Genomic DNA, 20241 nt, shown 5'->3' on the forward strand with positions numbered 1-20241 from the left:
ACTAGTTAACCTGAATCCACACAAGGGATTCAGAAGCATAAAATTTCACTATAGCTTACACTTTTTTACGCAAGACTAGGATTTTTTTACTTCACGACACTTTCTGCATTGTAGTATTCGCATGCACGAGCATTTCATATTTCTTTCAAGCTCGTAACGAAACCAAATTGTTAAAATCTCAAAATGAATAAAGAAAAAAGAATTTTCTGTCAAAAGTGAAGCAAAATCTTGCTGTTTTACGTTTCAAAGAAAAAGCAAAGTTGGTCATGTTTAGCGAGCTGTCCCAACAAACGGTGGAAATAACATGATGCGTTCTACTGGTGCAAATTAAGCTAAACTATCACACGATATATAAACTGACAATCTGCTTTTATTCCGACGTTTCGTCAATCAAAAACGACTGACTTCTTCAGGGAGCTAGACCAGGTAGTGACTACCTGTCTAGCATGAATAGTTTAGCTTAATTTTCACCAGTAGAACGCATCAATGCATCATGTTATTTAACTAAATGCCTGGTGAACAGCCTCATTCATTTTTCAAACGGTGAAAATGTTGCCTGCAAAAAATTAGGCCAGCCATGCGAAATCAGACCGGTTATTCAAGCAGGTAGTTAGTATGGGTCTTTAAGATCAAGCGTCGATGGTTCGACTCTCGGTGTATGCGCTTGAGCAACGCATTCTAAGAATTGCACTCCATTCAGTGGCAGCTAATGGATGGAATAATTTCCCAACAACACTTCAACAATCGGAAACTTCACTCTGCTAATCTCGTTAGCCTGGCCTGCGTCAAAAACCTCTACAAGTACAGTATGCAAAACTGCCAAGAACAACCAATCAGGCTTTGTCAGTCCGAGGATAAAGATTCAAAACCAACCACTGCTTCAAGTAGTCCTAATAGGTTTATAAACAACAAAAGCGCAAACCAGGCAAAAAATAAGACTTTCGATACCAGCTACTCATTTTTTTACTTCTTTGTTCAGTCACAGATAATTTCTTGGGTAATTGCTATTTGAAAACAAAAATACGTGTTCACTTAACTGGATTTATGCAAATACCAATAACAAGTAGCGTTGGTAGAGAAAAACAGAGGATAACACATTAAACAAAGTTATAATAAGTAATAAAAAAATTAGCTCAACGTTTTTTTACTCCTAACTTTCCCCTCCAGTATACGCCACATAACATACATCATGTAATCACCGAAACTGTCCAAAGACAGCACACAAAACATGACAAAGGTGTGTGTGGGTTTTCTTCTAAGTATATAACTGCAAACGTGTCATATCAAAGAAACGGAGCACAAAAATTCTGATAAATCTTTGCACACCATATTGTTGTTGTTTGGCATTAATTGACATTTATCTGCAAAAGCAGCAGTCAGTTTAGAAGTTCAATGAGAAAGAAAAACATGTTTGTCGAACAGATTAGCATGAAGTTAGTTTAGATCTGTCTGGTATTGCTGTAAAGCAGGGGTTCTTAACCAGGAATGCAGACACCACTAAGGGGTGCGAGACCTGTGCCTAGGCAGTGCGGGGATGCTGAATTATTAAGGTTTGTTATAATACGACGTAAAAAGCAAAGTTGTCTTTACCAGGTTTCAAGAAAAATTTCTAACTGTAGGCGACTATTACTTTTCAGCCAATCCTATGAGGGGGTACGAAAACTGGTTGGTAATTTCAAGGTGGTGTCGATTGCCGACAAGGCAAAAGGTTAAGAACCACTGCTGTAAACTATTTGAGCATTGTTAACATAACTTGATGATAAAAAGTAACCATTTCAAGCACACCTGCGCAATGGCAGTCATCCTGTCTCGAAATTGTGGGAACACATTGAGTATACCGTCCATATCTTTTTTGTTCAAAGTATTTAGCTCGCAGTTGGTAGACGCTATGATTGTGTTGCTTCTTGGTGTTTCGAATATCAGTGCAACCTTCAAAAAGCAACATCAACTATTTATTGACACAGTGCAAAGTGCGTCGACAATAATCTAATTAAACGATGCACGAGAAAACTTCAACTTAGTTCCAATGCCAAATTATTCAGCAGTGACTTCATGCAAGAGTAGTCTACTTGTTAATTTGGGACACATGTCAGTTTGGTTGAAAACAAACACAAACAATACGATGGATTGGCTACTCCCAGTGCAATTTTTGTCGTATCCAGTGTTACGCCCGGGAGTTGAAGATTTAGATTACGTGGACTGGAAGGCATGGAAGCCAATCTTCGTGTCCACCTTCAGGCATGCCTTTGTAGCGCCAGAGAGCTCTGTCTCAGACGTCATGCGCTCCACGTCACTAGAATTGTATTCCAGAAGATTCTGGCCCTTGAGCGCATACCGTAGACTGCTCTTCACGTCTCGAAAATTCAATCTAGCAATCAACCTTTTGTAAGGCGCCTTGCCGAATTCCAACTATAGTTCATCGTTACGTAGATCTGCCGTCGTGTTGCGTTGTATGATCGTGTGTAAAGCTCGCTATTCCAAACTAGAACCATTCTTAAGAAGCTTAAACCATGATTCTATATAATCAGTATTATTGTTGCTATTGCTTCTACTGCTGCTGCTGCTAGTATAACGTTTTTGGATCAGTATAGTATTATGTTTAGAACTTGTATGCTATGATTTTGGTGCAGCAGTAATATGATTTCTGACTCAAGACTCAATTCTCAAGTCGATTCCGGTTGTAGGCCTAATCGAGCTAGTTAACAATGTAGAAGCGACAATAGATTGTATCCAGTTTTGGTGGTGGAGCGTTAGTCATTCGGGTGTTTTTCTTACTTTTTATATTACTGGATTCTATTCCTTGAAAGCCCTACTCAGTCAAAGATTAAAATCAATAAACAAATACAGGCAAGCACTATTCGGTTGAATTTGAGTCAGTGGACGATACAGCAGTAAAGACGACTTCGTGTCCGATCATTCCTTGCCGACTTCGCCCAGGAATGTCGCCGTCCTACTGATGGCTATGTATGAGCGTGTATGCTGAACAGCAGCGTCCGCTACACCTTTTAAGTGTCTTGGTAAAAACACAGCCACATGTTTTTGAGCGGTGTCGAACCAGCGCCCTTTCGCAAGTCGAGCCAGGCCTCTTACATCTCGGCTATGCAGCCGAATAATGTGCAATAATGTCCCGTGCAATGATAACTTGATTCAGACTAATTGAAATGTATATCATGACAAATGTTCTTTCACAATTGCAACAACGTATTCAAGATACCTCTCCAAAATACTGTCCTGGTCCAAGAAACTTTACAACTGTTTCATCGTCATCTTCGTCTATTATAGACACAGTTCCACGTTGTATGAAAAACATTTCAGTCCCAATATCACCTCGCCTGACATAAAATAGATAAACATTATTCAACGACACGTATGCAAATTTTATAAAAGAATAAATATTGGGGTATGAATAGAGCAATTCTTACCGTAATATTGAAAGACAGTCAGCAAGAACGTCTTGCCGTCTAGCTAAAGCAAAACATCTTGAAAGTGAAAACAAGTGGCGTAACTGAAGATTTGAGCTTGTTACGTGTGTAAAAGTGGCCCACTCATCACATATTCAATAAAAGCGCTGTATCTTCAGGGAAATTCAGCCAACGAAAATGCTGTTTTGATATATTACTCTCAAGCAGGATTGACACCTTCTAGGCCATGTCAGATATTTCCATTACTGAAATTACAATCACAGCTACCTACGTAAACACTCAACCGCTTTTTTACCTGCAAATAACCCCTTTCTTCATAAACAAGGCCGGCATAACGTGTCTTGACAGTAATCGAAAAAACGCTTTGGTCTCTTTGTCAGTCATCCCACCTCGTTCGAAGGCCTGACGGATCATGGGGCCATACATGCTCTGACATACACTGGTGCGCAACGAATAGGGCAGGCCAGAAAAAAGTTTGTTCGGACTGACGCCCCCGGTTCGGTCCCAAAGGTAGCAATAGTAATCGAGCACCTGATAAAATAAACACAGCAAGACGTAACAATTTGTCATGAAGGAAAATATACCGATTTAAATTCTATCAACAGAAAATATTTTCAAGTGTAAATTATGATAGCTCAACAATTTAAAATCAACTTTACAAGGATTTGGGATTCTTCTTCTTTCTCGTGTTGTCACTACATGTCAGGGCATCCGTTGGTTAGCCACTGCCTGGTGTCATCGTCGATAGAAACCAGGCCTTCCATACCATGAGGTGGTCTGTATAGCCGGCAATCCTTGATAATGTGGGCTGCCGTCTGCATTTCACCACACTCACAAGCAGCACTCTCTGCCAAGCCCCAGCGCAACATGTCTGCACCATAGCGTCCAACACCAGTGAGCAAACGGTTACGCCTTGATGAGGCAAGTCTAAAGAGGCCATGTCCCAGCTGGTTTTCGGTCGGGGATCTGAATACTTGGCGAAGTGGGGATGTGCTGCTTGACCATTGTTCACACCACGCCGCGTGGCACCACTGTTTGCTAGGGCTTCCACCAGAGGCTGCCAGAAGGTCTTGTGAAGCGCGTACAAATGGCTTTCTTGAATTTAGCCGCTGCTTTGGTGGATATCTCAGCGTGGTTGCGTGTAGCAGATGGCCGGGGTTTAATTTGGGATTGGTCCGCAGTAATGTGTCCAGGGACTGCAGACATATAAAACATTACGAACGCATTTCCGCAATGGTAGCTTACGACACGACTTTTTTAAATGTTTCCATTTCATAAATATGGTTGCACTGATATTAGTGCAGGTGGTAGCTTTAAAAAGCTCAACCCATAAAGAAAAGGTCTGCCAACTTTCTTCTTTAAGTAGCATAAAACCCAATTCTGAAAATATCCACGTTTTTTAAAAAGTCTCTGATGAGATTAATTCCTAATTTAACGTCTTTAACAATCAACCCACTGAATATTTCAACAATTTACCTTATAAAAAGGTTACAAAACTTGGGTCACATTAGAATACAGTAACTTACAACATAGCAAACGTATTTCGAAATAAAAAATTTCTGAAACACAACCAAAAAGAAGTGTTTTCATAACGAAACGTTATAAAATTCATACCTGGTTCTCAGTTTCCTTGCTGACGTTATAAACTTTAAAGAATTTGGCGATATCGGACAATCGTCGTTTGTAGTTCGCCCGTTTGACGTCATCAGTCTGAAGAGCAGCGGACATCCCACCAAGGACATACGAGTAATAGACAGTTCCAAACACCATGATCAATGAAGCTAGAAGCATCTCAATAGGGTTGTTGGCGTGAATGTCTCCGTAGCCAACACAAACCGAGGTGGAAGTTGCCCAATACATGCTGATGACGTACTGATCGCTCACAGAATGCAAAACTTCCATAGAAGGGAATAACTTTTTGGCAGTTATGTCGTGGATCCATGACGTATTAGAGCAATAACTCATACCCCCAGACGCATTCACCACCACCATGCTGGGATCAAGTGAGTAGACTGCGTCTTTCTGAATAAGAAAGGCGGGAAAATATTGAATTCAGAAAAAAAGATTATTTCCAGCAGCGATTAACATTTTTTCACTTTGCCAACTGTCGTAGGATTACAAGATAATATTAGACTAAAAAGAACTATTTGCTGTGTCGCTGGCTGTGTCTCGGCAAAGACACTTCATGGCATGCCAAAATAAGTGAAGTAGCTGACTAGAAGACTATATGTCACTTCGCTGCTTCCTGTCGTTTGGTGTATCGCATCTGTGATCGCAGTGTCTGTATGTTATCGCAATGGGCGCAAATAAAAACATGATTATATTATTCCAAGCTAGTTGAAGCAGCAAAGCATTCTCGTAGCTGAAAGAGTTTTGCAGTTTTATAACGTTATCACTGACCAACTTCTTACAAAAACCAAATGCGACGCTTTTCTTTTGACAAATTTTTGAAACGTTGTTGGCCTTTTTCAATCCAATTACAAAACTTTAAAAGTAAAGGTTACAATTACGTTGTACAGTTCTGGTCGGCAAGCAGCAACAAAGAGTATGCAGGCAAACCAATGATGAATAAGGAGCCCGTATATCGTGTTCCTTAAAGATTTTATAGCCCGTTTGTGTTCTCGCATTCCGGAAAGCCAATACGAAAAGTACGCATGGACCTATAAGTTGGGAGAAAAAAATGTCGTGATAAAGCAATTCCGTTTACACGTTAGTAGTCTAAAATAAATCAATACAGTTTAATTTTGAACAGGTTATTAACTGTAGCTTAATTCAGTAAAGCCATAAATATTCGAGGTAGATTAAATGAGCTCACTTGCTGTGTCATGGTGTGTGTGTGACATTAGTATAATGTTTCATTACAATTTGATGTGTTCTCCAAGCAGCACGTACAACGCAAAATACAGTAGCCCACCACATAAGAAGAAAACATACGCAGACTACTCACCTTGTACATCTGAAGCAAGCGGTTCACTCTAATTACACCAAGAAAACGGAACTGTTGTTCCGATATGGTACCACGCATCTTCAAGAGAGGAAAAATTTCAAAGGGAAACCAAGACAAAAAGTCAACGAAGCAGCTTGAGCTGAAATAGCGAAGAGCGCATCTCGCAGGGTAACTGACCAGAACGCCTTCGGAGGTGTAGTAGCAAGTGTGTATTTTAACGTATTGATCAAATAGGCTGATCAAGTCCAGAAAGTAAATCAAAACCAATAGCACCAGGTTGCTTGGCAAGTACGCAAACTGAAACACATAATCACACATGTGTTCTCCTGGTCGAAGGCAAGTCTGAAAAATCTTGGCAATTTTTTGTCAAAAATTACTTCATTCAGTTGCTTTAGGTTACAATTAATTATTTCCATTCGAATAAAAAACAACAGCACATAAATTGATAAAATTTGTTCTAAATAAAGATACCGATCACTATGTCGCAGCACCTTGGAATGTCGTCGCTGTCACATTGTCACAAGCTCGTGTAGTATGTAGGGATTGTAGGCCTAGTACTTTATGTTTTTACGATGTTTTGCTCGTTTTGCAACTGGCTTTTATAAAATTGTTTGATGTTCAGTAAATTAACATCAACGAAGAAACAGCTTGACCAAGCAACGCTGGTTCAAGTCTTGCGTGCGCGTCTGACCTACGCGCTTCATGTAAAAAAGAATTGATTTGCGGTCTAGGTATTTTATCCAATCACTCTGCGATGCAAACAAGTCGTGTTATGTTCTCCAATAAATATAGGTAGCCTAAACAATTTAAAAACAAGCCTAATGCGGTTGCTCACCGGTTTCATACAAACAAGCAATATATTGTATTTGTTTCAAAACTAAGCACAGAAGTTAACCTATAAACACTACAAACCTGCAAAGGAATAATCACTTGGGAAATGAGGATAAAACAAATCCTTGCTGTTTCATAGACCAGATAGCCATGACTGTGGGGGTCAAATGAGAAATGGCCGAGGAGAGAGGAAAGCATTTGCTCAACTACACCCAGACGAGTGAAACAAACGTCGTTTATAATAATAGCTGGCTTCTGTTGCGCACTCTGACCGCAAATTTTCAATCCAAAGTCTAAGACTTCCGTGTCGTAATACAAACTCATACGATGGCTGAAAAAAGGGTCGTTAATAAAGTTTTCAAGTAACGATTTTACTAACGCCAAGACTTTTATAAAATAAGATTTAAAATGCCATCATTTCAAAATCTAATTGGTGGTCCAAGCAAAGTTTAATCTATCTAAATTACTGCATTAGCACCCTACATAAACCGGAAGTATTGTGTATGGTCGTGTCCAGGCATTGGTTTATCTTTTTTTAAGGCGATGTATTGAGATGGGTGAACCGTTGCCCACGTGTTGTGCATGTGCAACTTTCATGGAGGATGCACCGAGCTGCCGTCCCCATAGGGTGCCTGTCCATCGTACTGCCCACTGCCGCTAAAAATAAAGATCGGTGCAGGGGGCTGATACGTGCCTATAGGCCCGGAAGTTACCAGGAATATACCTAGATTTCAACCTGGGCTAACCCTTAGCGTACACCACGGCATCTTCAGAGATGGCAGTTGAGTATCAACCAGCTCCCTGAACAGTGAACACTCCAATTTGCGTAGAGGCATACTGTATTGTATATAACCTATACGGGTCTGCTACTATTCGGTGAGTCCGATTCGGTGAGTCCGATTTGGTGAGTCTGATTCGGTGAGTTCCTAACCTCTAACCCCTAACCCTTAACCCCTAATCCTAAAACGGCAATGATAATTAGGTTATGGTACCCAATAATTAAAAAAAAAAATTGAAAAAATCCCCCGTTAAGGGATCGGACTCACCGAATCGGACTCACCGAATCGGACTCACCGAATCGGACTCACCGAAACGGGCCATTCCGAACCTACATGGTATATAACCCTCTACAAAACCATATTGACTGAGAAGTTGCTTTTGGATGTGACCCCATTTATGGAGATGCCTCAACCGGGTTGTAGAAGCCAGACTGAAAGCAACTTCCTGGCCAGTGGACACACGTAAAGCCCTCAACGGTGTTCATTATTTCAGCGGAAGAGGACATCGAGGAGACAGCATTGATACGTAGGAAGCAGATCGATGCAACGAGCTCCACAGAAGCCGTACGTTTTAACCTTGGCTAACCGCAGAAGACAAGCAGCTGGAAAGATTATGACAATTGTGGATCAAATTGGACTATCTTCTTACAAGATCAAGGTACAGGTACAAATCAGTCGTGGAATTTATGAGCAAGTTTTTCCATTGTGAATCAACGCAATTCTAAATATGGCTTTAAATCTTCTCGCGACACTGTAGACATGACTTTTTAAGCATGATCTTTTGTACACCTCCAAGAAAAATATCAGAAGAATTCAACTTCTTCCATCTATCTTCTTGGACCTCAAGAAAGTAATCAATAAAATTCAATTTTTTTTTACCAAATCACAACATCCTGTGTTTTTTAGTTTTCTCGGACCCTGATAGCTCGACTGCACACATTGGACCCATATTGTAGCCCTTACACCCAGTTTGAATAACATATAAATAGAATAATTATATAAGCCTACCTTAACCATAAAAAGTTAGGGTCGAGAAACATATACAATACATTACTGATAACATAGAGAAAACTTCAATAAAACAGAACGAATTTCTAACCTAGTGCTGACATCCAATTCATTGCTACGTTGAATTGCTTCCAAGATGCTGTTTTCGTATTCTTGATTGCTTCCAATCCTTCTCATCTGAGACTGGAGCGTAGGAAAAGAATCCAAGGTCTCATCCAAATCTTTACGACCCAATATCAACAGTTTGCAGGTGGTTTCAGCAACCACAGTGGTCGGTGATCCGCATCCGAAGAGTATCTGAGTGTGTGATTGATTAAAAAATATAGACTTAAATGAAAAAGAAACAACATTAAACGTAAATGGCTCCGGTAAGCATATCTTTAAGTGCCTTTACGAAAACACAGCCGCGTGCCCTCGATAGGTGTAGAACCAACCGAACGTCCTTTTGAACGTCGTGCCAGCGTTCTCACCCATCGGCCACTGCAGCCAAGTACAACAACGCGATTGATTTTAAATCTGCATTAAGTTTTGCAACGAAGTTCTTAACATTCACTGCATTACTTCACACTCTCCAAAATAATCTCCCTCCCTGAGTAGTTTGACTTTTTTTTCAAGATCTTCTGAGGCAACTGTGCATAATCCTTGGTATATGACGTACAAATTTCTGGACAAGTCACCCTGAAATAAAAAGGTACATAGGTAAAAAGGTATGATACACGGTATATGCAATTGTGACTTTGATAGAACACCATAACAAAACTATCAACAGTCATACTTAAAAAATAATATTTCTAAATAACAACAAAAACAACATCTCTCAAAGATAGCGGAAGAACAAAATTTGCAGTAGGCTTGAAAAATTCAAAAGAGAATAATGATGGAAACAAAAATGTTTTTAAAAGACCACATGCTATCGGTTGCTGCCAAAAAGTTACTATGAAACAAGTAAGTGATTATCCAATGATTAATAACACTGTTGTGTTTTTCACTCATTCAACAAGAGTCATAGAAAAGTTTTCTACTTGTATTCAAAATCGCAAGAATGCTTCAAATGGCATGCACCCAAAATATATTGTGAAACAAAACGAGAAGCGCTGATAAACAAAAACGAAAGCAAGGTACATTATTTCAACGAAAATAAACCAAAATACAAAACAAACACCATGAAGAAGATACCATTGAGAGAAGGTAGAGGAACGTAATATGTATGCAAAACAAGTAAGTCTAAACTGGGCGCAATAAATATGGCTTAACACCCACGATGTAGGTTAGACGGACCCGCACGGACCTAACTCCATTACGCATCCTCTTGCTCGTATATGTTTTTGTATGAAGTGTTAAATATTTTCAAAGGTTCTGGTAGGCCGCATTGTAAAACTTTACAGACCATAGCCTATTTCATGAGGCCTGACATAAAGAAAAAGGCAGTGCTGAAGAGAAGATGAAATACTGAAGTGGATTTCAAAATGTATGATCAGTGTTGGGGTTAAATTTGCAGCGAAAAGATTCGTTACTCAATCTCAAGATAAACAAACATTTTAAAATAAAACGTATCGTTTTGTTTTAATTACAAAATCTGCGAACAATTTGTAAGTAACAGCAACAAATGTTGCTTTGCAAGTTGATGGCACTTTCTGGTTTCACGCACTGGCTTTTCAAGATGGAAATGTAGCAACTCTCGCAATGAAAAGATCATTACTCCAATATGCTATCTAAGGTTGTTATGGCTGCAGCATTGATATATAGAAATATTCATTTCGCACTAGTTTACTTCACACCATTCTTTGTGAGGAATTGAATTTCCTCAGACCGCCAATCTACGATTCAACAACCACTAGACACAATGTTAGATTACCTCATAAATGACTATGTCTCCTGCAGAATAATGAAAAACTTTGATATGTTTGCAAAGCATTGCGATGAATGAAGGGTCCACGTTATGGAAGAACGGAAGCCGTGAAAAGGATTTACTCCAACTTTCATAAAACAATGTGGTATGGAGAATTTCAGACAACTCTTTCCCTATGGTCTGCTTTCCAGGTATTGCTGTTCCTGCGTATCTCTCCCACTCAATCCGACGAACGGCCATCACTCGATGTATTAAACTGTGGGAGACCTGAAAGGCAATGATGAGTATGCTTAACTTTACAAACTTCATTGGTAAGAATTGCTTATTCAATCATAACTAACAATGATTAACAATTAGAATCTACAGCAGGACTAGAAATCAAAACCAGAATAAAAAATATTAAAACTAGGATCTTTGCATAATACTTTGTGTTTAAACATAGCATTGGGATAACAGCTTTGACTATATAAAATCATTTTTATCTAGTTTTGCCCTACATCAGGTACAAAGCTCTAGTTACGGTGCAGCCAGCAACAACGCTCAAACGATGGTTAGGCATTTGCAGTCACCAAGAAATAATAATTTGATCTGCTCCAATACCTCATGAACAACAAGATAATTCTTCAAGTCTGTCATGAAATTACTGAACTTAACCCCAGCGGCTTCACTGTTGGAGACTGTGGAAGCAATCACAGCAACAAGCCAGCCATACATGACTGTGCCAATTATCATTGTAAGCAAAGCAAAAACCCTTCCTCCGGTGTTAGTACCTGAAATATCTCCATATCTGCAAAACAAAGAAAGCTTTAAAAGATCAACTTTTGCTACACGATCGTGCTTGTTACACACAAAAATGAAATATAAATTTACTTCTAAGACTCAAACAACTTTTTAACTTATGCAAAGGAAAACACTTAAAAGTTTAAGCATTTTTACCATAGCGTTCTTTCATATCAGCACAGCATCTATAGCTAATAATGGCTTTTTTACGATTTTCAAAATTTGTTTTTCGATAAGTTTAGGTAGAACGTAGGCAAACACTTGAAAAGTGTAATTAGGATTGTGACCTGCCAGCAATAAAAGTGTTAGAAAGTTATTATGCCAACCTACGCCTGGCTCAGCTGCCTTATACTTTCCTTTGCATACAGGAAAAGTGCATTTGTTTCTACTTGTTAGCTGCATAAAAAACAAACTTGTTTTTCGAAAAACATCAATTTATCAGGATTCCAAGAAATTAGGGTACAAGATTTTTAAATAACTGAACACTGACCCAGTGCTTGTCATCGTGGTTGAAGCCCAATACATTGTTTTCGCATAGTCGCTGACGTAGCTTGTCAAATAAGAAATATCAAATACCCAACCCCAAGTACCAAACGCACATTTGTACTTCACATTTTCTGCATACCTGAAACGAAATTAACAAATCAACAGCTGGAATACCACAAACAAGATAAAAATATACGCCCTTCCAAAGTATTACCCTTACATGATCATTCGAAATTTCTTTTAAAATATTATGGTAAATGTAAATGCTCCCAGTGTAGACCAATATTAACATCGGAATGGCCCGTTTCGGTGAGTCCGATCCCTTAACGGGGGATTTTTTCAATTTTTTTTTTTAATTATTGGGTACCGTAGCCTAATTATCATTGCCGTTTTAGGGTTAGGGGTTTGGGGTTAGGGTTAGGGGTTAGAAGTTAGGAACTCACCGAATCGGACTCACCGAATCGGACACCGAATAGTAGCAGACCCTATTAACATATTACCTTTGAACGAAGTAGCTGCAGGAAAAGAAATAAAACAAGCAAGAACACAAGTGAGTGGTGGAATAGATGTAAATAATGAACTTGATGCTTCGGATTCTGATGATCTTCACATCCAAGCTGTACTCCCATCTTGCAAATGAGCTACGAACGTAGCGAAAAAAGTAAAGCATTCTGTTCAGACGGAAGAAAGCGATCAAATGGTATTGTTCAATATAAGAACAACTAACAAACACAGCAAGAATTTCGAAAGGAAAGACTCCTAATATATCCAGCCAGAGCTTGTTCCACTTGTTGTAATTTCGTGCAATATCCTTGAAGCTTGTTAAAAAACCTGAAACAATTAATTTCCATTACAGTTAAAAGCGATACGTCTTAGTTACAATTGATAATGTTCTCTAACGATTTTGCAAGACTATAACGTTGTAGCTTGACTGGTAAGAAATTTATGGAACCCAACTGATAGATATCTGGACTATTCGGAAAATAAATCAGTTTCGATCAAGACCAGGGATGACTGCATTTTCTTTAACGAATCAAAGTTTCTTAAAATTGGTTCTAAATTTATTTAATTTTTGTTTGCTTTCAAGTTTAAATAATGGAACGAGTTAAAAATGTTTCTTAAAAATTGTATCATTATTTCAAATCTTGTTTGCCCAAACAAAACAAAAATATTTCTTTCCCAAACAAACCATTTACAGAGGAATGTGTGAAACAAAGACAATTTTACCACAGCGTTTCACAAACTGTGTTCCACGGAACACAGGTCTTCCGCGATCTTCCTCTGAGATTTCGTAATAGAATGCGCGTTATAAATGTTACATCATAATTAGAGATTTTTCTTGTTTGTTTTTATCGAGTATATTCTCTTTTAGATTCTCTTAAAAAAAGTGATTTTATAAATAGCCAGGGAAGGCTCTCAGGCTCTAGACTAGACTCTGGAGTAAAAAATGATTTGTTGAAAAACGTGTTTCAGAAGTCATTTTATCTATTAACATTTACTACTAATTGAGGTAGAAACTTGAAGCTGGTTAATTATGTCGCTTATTAGAATACTACAAAGTAATTTCGATCATTAAATGAGTTACCAGTTCTACTGAATAACTTGCGTGTGCGCATGCAGTGTTTATAGATGCTAACTTGTACATTTTAGCATAGCCTACATAAGCTTATATTTTATAAATCGAAACCCCTTTCAATAGATGGCCGGCTAAAAAATGGAAGCCTCAAAATGACTTGTGATAATCCAGTTGTGCCTTTCACTCATGAAAAACAAATTGAACTTGTATAAGATAATGGTTTTATTGAAAACAGTGATAATTTGCTAGTGAAAAGCAACCCTGCTGTACCCGCCAGTTAGTCAAAGCATCTTTCCAATAAACATGGCTTTATACGCAAATATAAGGAGGGTTGCTTTGGCTTCGGGTTTACTCGGAAGACTACCCTATGCGTGACAACTATGTGTTGAGCAATTTTTTGTGACTAAGTGTTCTGTGAGTTAAAGTGATGACTTGGTGTTCTGTGAGCTGAAATGATGACTTGGTGTTCTGTGAGCTGAAATGATGACTTGGTGTTCCGTGAGCTAAAATGATGACTTGGTGTTCTGTGAGCTGAAATGATGACTTGGTGTTCTGTGAGCTAAAATGGTGACGGTGTTCCGTGAGCTAAAATAATGACTTGGTGTTTTATAAGCTAAAACGATGATTTGGTGTTCTTTGAGCTAAAACGATGATTTCGTGTTTCGTGAGCTAAATAGATGACTTGGTGTTCTGTGAGCTAAAATGATGACTGGGTGTTCCGTGAGCTAAAATGGTGACGGTGTTCCGTGCACTAAAGTAATGACTTGGTGTTCTGTGAGTAAAAACTATTTAAAACTTTGTGGCACATGACATACAGTTGGAAAGTAGCTCAAGTGATACTTACCGTTTGGAGTGAAAACTTGGGTGCGAAAATTGATAACTATATTCAAATAAAACGACAAGTCAATAAGAAGAAATGAGAAGAAATAATGGACTTGTCCTGTTGATGTTGCGAAATTATAAGCACTGCTGCTGAGGTCAAAACGTGAAGGCAATTGAACCCTGATGATAGAAATATTTGTAAAAGAAATAGACAAAACACATGTAAGTGATATGCTAATACAGGTACAACTGCATTTCTCTAATTATCGTTTACGATTCCAAAACTTAAAGTTAACTTCCTTACTTCCTATCAAATTTTGGAAAAAAACTTGCTTGCTTTACACTAGTTAATGACTTTAATGGTAGAAAACTTAAAAGCTAAATTTGTAAAAAATTGTTTATTGTTTTGTCCACTTGTCAAAAAACATTAACATTTCTTTTTTTGTTTAAATCACGTCTAGTTGTAGACACCTTTCTAAATCATTGGATATTTGTTGCGGTATCAGATACAACATGTACCCTACTACTTAAACACTTCACTAAATCAACGATAGAGCAAGAGCTTGCGTGATGCTCTGGGCGACGGCCGTGTGTGACACACGACGAAGAAGAAGACTATTTGAACAACTGCTTAAACCTTTGCAAGAATTTGCCACCATATCCCGTTCATTACAATGGCAGCACTAGGTTGGAAACTAGTTTTTTTTTTCATTCCAAACACGTTAAGAACAAAAAAGAAGATAAATGACCTAATCTCACAAAGCAATGCATTAATAAAAAAGGAAGTTCTGTTTCCGAGGCTTCTCAGTTTCATCACTATCTATCATTTGCAATATAATACTGTACTCTAAAATCATCGCTTTGTCAAAATGATAGTATTTGACACTAATAAAACATGGAACTCACCTAAACCCTTCCGTTTGATTCCCAAGTACCCTGCTTGAAAACGAACCACCAGAGTTCTTCAAACACATGGCCGTCTCATTGAACGGCCATGACGGGCACTCCTTGTAGATGTTATTCTCAGTGACGTTGCAAGAGTCAGTCGCCATCACAAGTATGGTCTTTCCAAATAAATCATCATCTCCAAAAGGAGTAAACAAATGTTCTTTAAAAAAGGAACAGTTGAAAAGAAGAGATATAAAGTAATTGCCATATAAAGAAGAGAGGTTTCGCAATAAATAAATTGAAGTCTTGAACAAGATTAAAATAATAATAGGATATATAAACAAAACCACACGTGTGAAAAAACATGCTATAGATTGGCAATCTCAACCAAACATATCGACAAGAAAATTTCGTAGCAAACAGCACAGCTAGTACTACATGCAATCGCGTAAACACAATTTAACTTCTTTGCGAATATATTTAATCCAGTCACTAAGATCTGGTTTCACTCATCACCAGTCAAGGATTTTCAATTGTATACAACCCACGAGTTTCAACGTTGCCATTTCTTTGGTTGTTATTTGTTGTTGTGTTATTTATTTAGTTTCACGATTATTTATTTAACTAGCCTATTGATTTGACTTTGACTAGTAATATTAACAAATTTGATCTACCAACATCTTCACACAATTTATTCTGTAATTTATCGCAGCTTAGCCCCATGTAGTCGTCATCAACCAGGTCTAGTAAATGTTTAAATTAGCAACAGGTGAGTCTAGTAAGAGACTGAACAAAACTGTCTGGTACTTTGGTTAACACTACGATGTCATTTCTTATTGAAAGTAAGGCTATCTGTTGAAGGACAGAGTGCTGGTAACAAACAAAACTTTGCAATAGATTGAGTTTCGCTTATAGCAGCATGATCGTTGCTTACTTCACAATGTAATTCTTAACGACCTGTTTTAGCCTGATGCTGCGAGTTTGCAGCATCAGGATAATGCAGGCCGTTAGTGTCAACATTGTGAAGTAAGAAACGAAACTTTATTGAACAAACTACAGCAAAATATCTTTGTCTTGTTCATTGTGTGGCCTAATAGCAAACTCGTCTGCACAAAGCTCAAAAGCACATTGGTTGGACACCTATCGAGAGCATGCGTCTGTATGGTGGCAGTACACTAATGATATGCTTGATAGTACAAAGATAGGCTTTATTGTAAAAAGGTACAAAGAAAAAGATTAGTTTCTTTGCTGCTTGCGTGCCACTAACTCTAGATCTTTAACTTTCAGATATAAACTTGGATAGACGACAACAAAATAAAATCAAAAAGCATGTACACTCTAGTACAGTAAATACATACCTTTTCCTGGTGTGGTGGTGAAGGAAGCGATCAGTGTTGTATAGATACCAGCTACTACGCTCATCAAAAATAAGTAATCCAACCACAAATGGTATAACCTTCCCTTTGGGTTAATAGTGGTATATTTGAATATGTTTCCTAGCGTCGGTTTATCGGGTATCTGCAAGAAGTTTTTCAGAACGACACTTAAGATCAGTTGATTATTGTGGTGATATTGTACTCGAGCGTGAAAGTGTAAAACTTGGTGCATTACAACTGTAATAAGCGATTCATTTTCGAAAGAATCAACTTCAATGCAGAAAAAATATGTATATCATTTTTACCCTTCTGCAGTACAATGTGAAAGCGTTTTCGATTGATCAGAGATTTGACGCAGGCCATCTCCTACACTGCAGAATTATTGCGCATTGATTCAATGTAACAATGACTGGCTCTGTACAACAATGGGACTTAAGAATTACAGTACTCTAGATCTCCCTTACACTGTATCCAGCATTGGAGCCGACAGCATCTTTTACTTCCGCTTCTTTACTACGTGAATTAACAAAAAATTTAGTTCCATCTTGCAGAAGAGCTATTGAAACAACGTTTTTTTCCGTGCTTCGAGTCAAGAAATCAACCAAAGAAGTTCTCCTCCCTACGAATGTATAGTTTATGTTTTAACATGCGTTTTTCACTGTGACATAATAGTTAATTGCTACCTATATTTTATTACACTGTACAGTGCTGGCAAATTTTTTAGATTTACTTGGCAAAAAAATCTTTACATGAAAAATCCGTATGTGTTTAACTTACTGTTCCCGCCATAAGCATCGTGTCACAAAAATGCTTATAGTTTCATGATAATAGACTGCCTGGCTTGCCTTCACCTCAAAGACATTGCTTTGAGTGCCCCGTGTTGTGTCACTTGATGGTGAATATATAGGTCTGTCAAATCGGACTACTGTAATATTTTTGTTTTGCTGAAAGTTTGAGGACTTACAAAAGTTTTATCAAAAATGAAAATGGGTCAAAAGAAAATGCAAATGGAAGAACAAAATTTTGTGCGTTGACTTTGTTACAACAGCGATATTTTTAAATTAACGCGTGTAAAGTTATTGATGTCTCAAGAGGGGTAGTTTATCGGTTAATAAGATCGGGGGTTCGTTGCCCCAGTGATGGTATCGAAGAGAAAGTCGGGATTTGAGAAGCTGTGGGTGCTTTATTTTTTCATTCAAGTGCAGTAACAGATGGATATGAAGTTACTTCATGCTTCAAACGTTTATACGTTCTTGGCGAGGTCTTCTTAGGTGCGCTAGAGCTCTTACTCTTCGGTACCATCCCAGGCGGAAAGCGACTCCCTATCTTTTTAACCGATAAACTGCCCTCTTTTGAGACATCAACAACTCCAGTCACACTAATTGAAAAACGTCCCTTTTTTTTTAACAAAATCAAGGCACAAGATTGTTCTTTTATTTGCATTTTCTTTTGACCCATTTTGGTTATTGATAAAAATTTTGTAAAATAAAAATTTACGAAAAATGAAAATAATTGTCCGATTTCACAGACCTACCACACATTCACCACCATGTGACACAACACGAAGCACTCAAAGCAATGTCTGTGAGGTGAAGGCAAGCCAGGCAGTCTATTATCATTGAACTACTGTATTAGCATTTTTGTGACACAATACTTATGGCGGGAACAGCAAGTTAAACACATAGGATTATTCATGGAAAGATTTTTTTGCCAAGTAACTGTAAAATTATTTTTTGGCGGTACTGTATTATAATTATTATACTTCAACAATTGTTTATTGTGCCATTGCTGTCATTATTATGACAATTATAATTGTACACTGACAGACTATAAACCTTTCTTGGTACTGAAACTCGGACCTACAAAATTTAGGGCTCAGAATCTGGAGCTGATTGAATTAGCAATTTCCCAAGTTAAAAAGCATAACACAAAAGGACAAACGAGCCTGTCACTGTCACCATGCAATATTGATCAGCAGTGCCACATGCTCGCCAAGTTTCACCAGCTTTATGCACACTCGTCAAGTTCCACACAATTTTTCCAGTTCAATGTATTTAAAAGTGATCAAGTTTTCGTAAATCGCGACCAAGTTTTCAATTAGTACAATAACTTTTGTTAATCGCATCCGATACTATTGGGTAGGGCTGGTCGAAAAAACATTGTCCAAATTTGTTTGTCATTTCAAATTTGTTTCATGATGGAAAACTACGTTTAACACAAACAATATTTACTTCAAAAGCTTTATTCAGCTATTAAATCAAAGCACTGATTTTGAGGTTGTACAAATATGGCCATATGATACTTTTTTCTCGCTACCCTGCCAAGTGTCGCCAACCTATAAAACGCAAGATTGTTTACGTAACGCATTGATTCTGAAAAGCCCCTTGGATATATCTTTTATATCCCATCTTTATGATACAACTTCAGTAGAAAGTTTTTTTTGTTAAACAATAAGCAGACAAGACCCAGCAACATGACGTTCACCTTAATGTAAAACATAAATTCTAGTGCACGTTTTCGGCTATCGAAAGAACACCTTGTTTTACAAAACGCATTCAAACAACCAATGTTACGTAATTCTTTCAGTGAAATTTAGCATAGTATGCCAAGTTTTAAGATGCTTGACAAAGGCTGGATGAATAGCCGAAAACGCTAGCAAATTTTGTTTTGTTTGTTTATACAACAACGGTGCAAAGTAGCAAGATATGTTTTGTGTCAATGGTGTTTCGACTCTGAGCAATAAAATTAAAACAATGTCTACCTGTTCTGCCGATGTCTTCGCGATCGGTACTTTTCTTCCTCATAGGGACTCGAGATAAACCAACACCGGTGTAGTTAGTTGAGTGGACGGTCGTCAAGCGGTGCCTCATCGATAAGGAAGCCGTCGACTGCTGCGGACTTCCATAGTAAGAAAAGTTAGATTCCCGATGTCTAGAAGTGTTCGTTTTTCTGCGAATTAGAAACAAAGAATCGTTATTTTCACTCAACTTGAGCATACCTTGTTTTGCTGTTGTGTCAAGACAACCACTTTATTTTTCCTACTCATACAACGACACATGTCAGTACAACTCGAAACTTATTGAACAAAACTCAAGCAAAAAATACTTTCTTTGTATCTAAAAACTACATGTAGGCTAAGGTGCTAGCATCAAACATACTGTACTTGTGAAAGTCGGTGCGTGCAAATGCTATTTCATTTACAACTGAAAAGTAGTATGAATGCCTGAATGGTTATCAAGATAACATAGCCTTATACCAGCACTACTCGTCGGATGACATAAAAAGCAATAGCGACTCTTTATTAATTAAGGGTCTTTAATACATTTACTTAAGAAATTTTCATTATGGCAAAACGTTTTGTTAGGATAGTTCATAAGACAGCTGAACGTAAAATAACTTTGTATTACAATAGTCAATGTTCTACTGCAGGGGTTCTTAAACTGGGGTCCGTGGACCCCAAAGGGGTTCGCAGACTAG

At 38.0% G+C, this 20241-nt stretch overlaps 1 protein-coding gene across 2 annotated transcripts in view; it reads right to left on the bottom strand.

Annotated features, from left to right (window-relative positions):
• LOC145769552 (uncharacterized) overlaps positions 1 to 20241 on the bottom strand; it is a 63416-nt gene that overhangs the window by 23543 nt on the left and 19632 nt on the right. For both annotated transcript variants that reach the window (XM_082581204.1, XM_082581205.1), the window contains 18 exons: positions 19526 to 19713; positions 17229 to 17383; positions 16747 to 16906; positions 15407 to 15608; positions 14523 to 14680; positions 12603 to 12933; positions 12107 to 12241; positions 11437 to 11623; positions 10843 to 11103; positions 9549 to 9665; positions 9079 to 9284; positions 7282 to 7531; positions 6370 to 6666; positions 5933 to 6082; positions 5037 to 5444; positions 3718 to 3953; positions 3215 to 3332; positions 1786 to 1929 (listed from right to left, as the gene is read on the bottom strand). In XM_082581204.1, coding sequence (XP_082437330.1) covers positions 1786 to 1929; positions 3215 to 3332; positions 3718 to 3953; positions 5037 to 5444; positions 5933 to 6082; positions 6370 to 6666; positions 7282 to 7531; positions 9079 to 9284; positions 9549 to 9665; positions 10843 to 11103; positions 11437 to 11623; positions 12107 to 12241; positions 12603 to 12933; positions 14523 to 14680; positions 15407 to 15608; positions 16747 to 16906; positions 17229 to 17383; positions 19526 to 19713 — 3703 coding nt within the window. The remainder of the gene's footprint in view (positions 1 to 1785; positions 1930 to 3214; positions 3333 to 3717; positions 3954 to 5036; positions 5445 to 5932; positions 6083 to 6369; positions 6667 to 7281; positions 7532 to 9078; positions 9285 to 9548; positions 9666 to 10842; positions 11104 to 11436; positions 11624 to 12106; positions 12242 to 12602; positions 12934 to 14522; positions 14681 to 15406; positions 15609 to 16746; positions 16907 to 17228; positions 17384 to 19525; positions 19714 to 20241) is intronic.

Source organism: Aplidium turbinatum, chromosome 4, assembly GCF_918807975.1.
Source record: "Aplidium turbinatum chromosome 4, kaAplTurb1.1, whole genome shotgun sequence".
In the NCBI taxonomy this organism is placed as follows: Eukaryota; Metazoa; Chordata; class Ascidiacea; order Aplousobranchia; family Polyclinidae; genus Aplidium; species Aplidium turbinatum.